The sequence below is a fragment of the Protobothrops mucrosquamatus genome, unplaced genomic scaffold (genome assembly GCF_001527695.2).
Source record: "Protobothrops mucrosquamatus isolate PMUCROS unplaced genomic scaffold, P.Mucros_1.0 scaffold_207, whole genome shotgun sequence".
In the NCBI taxonomy this organism is placed as follows: domain Eukaryota; kingdom Metazoa; phylum Chordata; class Lepidosauria; order Squamata; family Viperidae; genus Protobothrops; species Protobothrops mucrosquamatus.
In genome coordinates this window covers 301,138-308,247 of record NW_015386283.1, presented here as the reverse complement: position 1 = coordinate 308,247, position 7,110 = coordinate 301,138, and the positions used below count along the sequence as shown (strand labels likewise).

Sequence of the window (7,110 nt, the reverse complement as noted above, 5' to 3'; positions counted from 1 at the left end):
TTACTCGCTGTTTCAATACATTTATTTCCAGTTTTATTCTTAAATCATGGTTAAAATAAATTTTGGAGATGTCACAAGAAATTGTAATATACCACAGTGAATTGGTATACAGAAGTGGCCAAAATTGTGGAAACGTTTTGGGAAAAGTGTACAATAGAAATGCCACCTTTGGTTAAGTTTCCACCAATTTTTCTTCTAATTTCTTTATAACTGTAGTAGCCTTGTTCACTTAATAATACTATTTTACATTGCTTTCTGAGCGACCAGTCAACTCTTTGTACCATTACTTTAATTTTAGTACGATTTACAAGCTCACTAAATGAAAGAACACACAAAAAAAATCAACCAACTTGATAGCGATCACATAACACACTGACAAATGTTCTCCTCTCAGCTTCAATACATGGCATCAATTACTGAATCCTACTGTGATCTGATTGGCTCATTGCCAAAACAAGATGACACCTGATTGGCTCTCTAAACACTCATGCTCCTTGGCTACAATCAGACGAAGGAAAGCTACCTGATATCAACCTAAGCAAGTTGTGCTTCCTTTTTCTGGTTATTTCGCTATAACCTTTCATAGAATACAGTACAGATAATTGAACAAACGATGTTGCATTACATTCTTGATTAAAGTATCTTTCCATTGATATATAATTTTATGGTACTACTCCAAACAAAAGTGATGTTATTAGCCATCAAACCTCAAATGTACACTTTCCCCAAAAGGTTTCCACAATTTTTGCACTACTGTATATACTTTCAGCAAAAAAGCTTGGAACACTGATTATTTCAATTTAGCTTTCTGTATTGGTATATAAATAATAGACAGCTAAAACTAAATTCTTTTTACAATTCTGGGTGGCTCTACACAGATAAATTCTATTCCTTGTAAGTGGTTATAGAATTGCAAGCTTAACACCTAAGGGAACATAAAAGAGACAAGAGGAAAAAACTGGAATTATGATACCCTACCCAACAATGACTGCAAAAACAGATCAATCACAAACCTCATTCTGATGTTTTGCTTGACCCTCCTTTGTTGTACTTTTAACTCATTTCTATTAGGGCAATAAAAATATGTCTGTCTGGGGGATATTCTGTGTGATCACTCTTTTAAGATTATTTTTCTGTTTATGATATATACTCTTTGAAGAGTGCTATCATTTTTCCCTTTGTATTTTCTGTAGGCTAATACTATATTCCAATACTGTATTCCCAGATCTTTTAACCATTCTTCATTGGCCTTAGTGTCTAGATTTTTCACCATTTTGGTAACCATCTTCTAATTTTTTTCCAATTTGTCATTGTTCATTCTGTGATACCTAAATCATATCACAGCATTCCAAATGGAGTCTGACCAAGGTAGAATAGGGGGACAAATTTGATGTAAGGTTAAAAAGATATAATTCAGGTCACAAGTAGTCCTCATTTAGCTACTATAATTGGGACTAGCAATTTGGTCCCTAAACAATGTGAAACAAAGTGAGATTGTCAGAGTGCTTATTATATTACCTCTTCCTTCCCTTGGTTTATAGACCTACAAAGGTTGCAAATGTGAGGATTGGTTGCAAGTTACTTTTACATCGTTGTTGTAACTGAATGATTGCTGTACAAAGCAGTTGCTGAACAAGAACTACCTGTAGAGTCAACTATGAATTCATTTGGTGCTGTCATTCTACTTCAACATTAACTTAGTATTTCTAAGGTTGAAATTAGTTTCTTGGAGGAAGGATGGATGAAAGATAGCTGCAGTTGAGACCAAAAGCAAAGTCCTTCTTACGATACAGTACTCGGAACCTTATCTTCAGTTGACTGTGGTAAGCCCTTTATTGACATAAATGTAAAGCTAATGCTATATCTTTATGACAATCTTGAAAGAAACATAAAAATGCCTTCCAGATAAAAACAGCATTAATTGAACATTTCGCTTTTGTAGTGAGGTGTGGGTGAAGAGATCTCTTTATATCATTTATTTTAAAAAAGCCATCTACTTTGATGGGTTTTGCTAGTCTTCTGTGGATAAATGAGCAATCCCCTCTGAAAGGAATAGGAAAGGCATTTCTGGTATGAGACTAGCAAATGATATGTGCAAAATAGCACATGACATTTCCATTGATATGGTTTGATTCTTTGGCATTTTCATAGACTATGTTTTCATGTTGTCCTGAAAACATAAACTGCCATTTTTTTCTTGAGAACTTCTCCCAACTTTATTTAGCTTTACAAATCAAATATAAACGTGTCTGCTTTATATGTCTGCTTAGGGGCTTATAACGCTGATTGCTTTGGTATCATCTCACAAGAAGATTACAGTATTCTTTACAATTCATAGAGGTGTTTCCCTGCCTGGAAGAATATTTGGCTGCATTTTATTTTATTTTTTTATTTACATTTCTATGCCGCCAATCTCCCCCCCCCCCCAAGATGACTCTGATTTGCCCCTACTAAAACAAGCTAGTCAGTTATGTACACCACGGGATAAGGCTTGCTCGTTGTTGACAAAGGTGAAAGGAACCTGAATGCGTAGCAGTAAGTTAAAGGCAGAGACAGTAAGACGAGACAGAAACTGGGAAAGTGTTAACAGGAAAATCGCCGTCCCTAAGTACTTCCCTCCCCCTCTTTCGAAACGGGAGACTTTCCCCCGTATGGAGCAGAACCAAGAAGCAGGTCACCTGACGCGCGGGCAAAGAAATGGAGCCCGGGGGCAATCTCCCGGCTGACACAAGGCAGAGTGGGAGGAATGCGATTTCTGGCCAATCAGCACCCTCTTTGCGTGATGAACCAATCGGGAAGCGGTGGCGTGGCTCCACCGCCGCTCTTCGCTTTGCAGAGAAGTTGCTGGTGCAGGGATGGAAATCTGGCCGTGAGCGGCCTTTCGCAGTCGCCGGCGGCACACACCCACACACACCCACACACACACCGCGTGCGTCATGCTGATCACGCTCTGCTACTTATACCTGTGGGCGCGCTGGGGGCCTTGTTCCGCTGGGCTCATCCGGCGCACAGTTCGCCGGCTGTACCGAACCAGGTGTTCGTTTACGTTCTGCTGTTCCTCCGGCTGCAGCTCCTCTTCCTCCTCCTCCTCCAGCTTTGGTTGTACTCGCTTCGCGTTGCATCAGCAGGCGCCCCATCTTCCAGCCGGCCTTTCCGACGAGATAATTTGCCTCCGGGTGGGCGACAAGGTTTTCTTCACTGGCGAAACTCAGGTGTGATGTGCAGTGGCAGAGAGTCGGCCAGAGAGGGCTAGGTCTATTGTAGGTTGCGTGGAAAGGGAAGTTGTGAGTGTGGATATGCGAGGGTTAGGGGAGCGTTGCTGTTGCACGCCTCTATTTATTAGGGGAGCTGAAAACTTTCACTCGTGGGAATAGCTGTTCCTTGGACAGGTCCGAGATAAACAAGAAATAGCAGATGAAGCTGAATGTGTGGGTACCAGCCACTGATGCTTTATTAACTGTTCAGTATTCTGGTTACAGCCTGTTTTTCCTGTTTTAAAACTTTACCAAGGCAGCTTGCACATGGATGTATTATAATTTAGGAGCGCTTACTATTAAACAAGTAACGAGATAGCAATATTTCACAACTTTTATCAGTTGAAATCTCAAAAAAAGCTGGTTTCAGCAAATGTAATAGTTAAATGCCTATATACATATATATACATGTATACATATATATAGTCATAAATACGTTTGTGTACATGTGCTTTATTTATGTATTAGTGTAGAATATCTGTTAAATGTGTAATGTGTGAACTTACCATGATATTTCTGGTAGGCTGAAAAGTTAGCCGCCTAACCTGATCAACCAGAAATGTTGATCTCCAATTCCCATAATTAGCAGCCAACTTTTTATTGCGAGGGGAATGTGGAAAGAAGTGCAAAGGTTGATATTACTCCTGTTACATAGGAGCAATATACAAGACTTGTAGTTACAGTGGTGGCAGTAATCATTGTGAAAAGTAGCTCAATAAAACAATAAAATGTTGTGATTCAGTGTATTAACAGTGTAGCTAAAAGCCAAGAATTAAATTGTAGAGTTACCAGAGTATTTGATTAATTCTAATAAGTTTGATGAGTTAAGGGATATATTGAGGTTACCACCTTTAATATGTGTAGATTGAGAAAACTGTTAAATCAAAATCTAGAGCAGGGGTGTCAAACCGCCAGCCCGCGGGCCAGATGCATCATCCGGAAGCTGCGCCCATCCCATTGCCGACAATGGCAAAACCGGCCTGATATGTTGCACAATGTCACGTGACATCGTGAGTTTGACATGTCTGATCTAGAGGAACAGAAATTCCTGTTCCAACTTTAAAAGTGTCTTTTTTCCTGCCCAAATAATTTTTTTCATCTTCATTTTGTTTCCTGCTCATGTAATTCATGTTCTGTCTTAGGTTATATCATTGTCTTAATGTTTGTATCACATGGTTGCAAAATCACTGAACTCACTTAATTCTTAAAGCAAAATTATTGGTGAGGTTCTGTGAAGGTTCGTTCTCTGAGCTTATGGGTTGGTTTCCAAACGTTTCATTACCAAGCTAGGTAACATCTTCAGCGGAGTTTAGAAGATGTCAGAGTCAGTGTTCTATTTATAAGGGCTTCAGGTGTGGGTGTGTCAAGTGAGGGTCTTGTAGTGGGTCAGGTATAAATCATCAGTGAGAGACTTGTGATGGGTCTTATGATAGGGAGGTTACATCATGTCAGGGTCATTGGGAGGTGAACTGATGGGAGGGGGATGGGTCAGGTATGGAGTCATCAGTGAGAGGCTTGTGATGGAGAGGTTACATTAGGTCAGGGTCATTGGGAGGTGAACTGGTGGAAGGGGAGGCTTGCGTGGATTGGTTGAGAGTCAGTGTGTTTCTGGTTGGCTGTGTGGTTGATTTGGATTCTGAGGGAGGTTAGTAGGCTGGTTGTAGGTCGATGTGTCTGTTGATGCAATTGTTTGTGAGCGTGGCGGGTAGTAGCGTGGCCAATGATTTTAGTTATTGGTGCTTGGCATAACCAGGTTTTTGTTGTTTGTTGCCACTTTGTCTCAGAGCCTAACACTGATTAGGACTAAAAAAGAGTGACCAACCCAAGGTCCCTCTGGTGGCATTCATGTTAATGGAGACCTAGAAATTGGATTTTCCCATACTTAGTCCAGCATCTTATCTGCTACATGTGCTGGCTCTCTTTCAACTGTAATACTTTTTATTAAATATTTTAACAATAATAAGATAAAAACTAAAATCTAAAAGAAAAGAAAGAACAGAGAAAACAGAAAAAATTGCAGAAAGAGAGAAAAGGATAATTTAAAAAAATATTTAAGGACTTCTTTATAGAAGATATAAGCAACTTTCAGATTACATTAATCTCTTCCTTTTCCAACCTTTATCCATCCACCAATCCAAAAAATCATTAACATTTCTAATATATGTCAGCAAAAAGCACATAAAAGGTTTCCAGAAATGTTTAGAAATGTCTTAGCAAAAAGTCAACTTGATCTTGTTTTTTTTCGCTCAATATTCTGAAATTAATTTAACATTAGGATGCTGTCTAGAAATTGATCTGTCTAAATTTTTCCTCATCTCAATTTTCTCCCCAAACCTTGATAGTACTCTTTTGTAAATCCAGTAAAAAGTCATTAATCATTTTTGTCTCTTGGCCTAATATTAATATTTCTTCTCTAGTTTTCATGCCTCTCATATTCATAACCTGATTTATTTTCCAGTAGTTCTGCATAAGCTATCATTCATCTTATTCATTTATTGTCATGAAGATTCTTTCAAACTATTCCACATCTTTTCATTTCTTCTTTAAGAACTCTTTTGAAAAATGCATTTGCATGAGCAAATATTGTTCCTGTCATTATAATGGCAAGCTTCTTTCCCTTCTCTTCAAAAATCCTTTGAAATGTGATATATTTATCTGTCATTTCTGTAGGTTTGACTGCTATTTATCAGGTGCAAAAGTAAAAGACAGGTTTTTCTTTTCCCCTTTTCCTGCCTTGAATCTTTCTCTCACTCTAATTTTTTGGATTTCTATGATCACATTATTTGTCTCAAATTTCTTTTATTTCAAGAAGTCAACTAGTCATCTCTTCCCTAAAAGACTAGATAATTTATGTTCCCACAAAGGTGCTATTTTATTTTAATTATTTCAAAACAGCAAAAGTCTTAATATTTCATTTTTGTCTGATCCCTTAGTAAGTTTTACATTAAGTTAAATTCAGATTTATCCAGATTTTTACTGTTCTTTAAATTCTTTAGGTTAGTTAATTCTTTGCTTTATTATAGAATGAAGGATTATTCACCAGATAGCTTTTTCTGAACTGTTGCTCAGAAATTCTGTTTTAGCTTTAAATTGTTATTTGATAAAATTAGAAGAATAAGAAATGGGACACTTGGGGCTTCTGGTGGCGAGGCTTCGCCGATGGAGGCTTTCTTCTCAGCCTCCTGCCCGGGACTGCGTCAGAGCTGTCAAAATAGCGCGGATCAGCTGTTTTGCGGCTTGGAACTCCCCGGGCGAAGGGGAGGGAGTGAGTTTGGTTCAGATAGGGGTAGAGTTCTCTAGTCCCCCCAGGAATGATCCTGGGGGGATGTAGGTACGAACTCCCCCGGAGTCTGGACCTCTTCTCCGCAGCTCGGAGTGTCTTCGCTCTTCGGAGCGAGGCTAGACGTCACTGCCACTGCTGCTACTTTGTATCTGCTTGTGAGTAACTTTTGAACAGACGGAACCTGACAGGGGATTTTCTTTTTCTGTTTTAGTTAAATGGTGACTTTAACTCAAAGATCTTATTGGGACTTTTGCTATTTTTTATAAGTGAAAGTGAGAAGAAAATGGCCGCGGAAGCGTTGTTTCTTTGTAACAAAAGGAAAACTTTCACTTTCTTTCCGGTGGTGGAATGATGCATTTTAAAGGATTTTAAAGAACTTTTCTTAAGTCAAGCTTTTTAAAGTTAATTTTTGCTCTTGTGAGTTTTAAAAATAATTTGGCAGAATGGCTACAAAACGTACTGGAGTTTCTGCATTGCCTAAAACAGCTATTTCCTCTCCTGTTGTGCAAATTCAACAACAAAAACTTAGATCTCCCCCACCATCACCACCTCCCTCCATTACACTTAAAGATT

At 38.6% G+C, this 7,110-nt stretch overlaps 1 protein-coding gene across 1 annotated transcript in view; it reads left to right on the top strand.

Moving 5' to 3' along the window:
• Positions 1 to 2,917: 2,917 nt before the first annotated feature.
• HLCS (holocarboxylase synthetase) overlaps positions 2,918 to 7,110 on the top strand; it is a 72,764-nt gene continuing 68,571 nt past the window's right edge. The window contains exon 1 of the mRNA XM_015826181.1: positions 2,918 to 3,212. Coding sequence (XP_015681667.1) covers positions 2,937 to 3,212 — 276 coding nt within the window. The 5' untranslated portion in view covers positions 2,918 to 2,936. The remainder of the gene's footprint in view (positions 3,213 to 7,110) is intronic.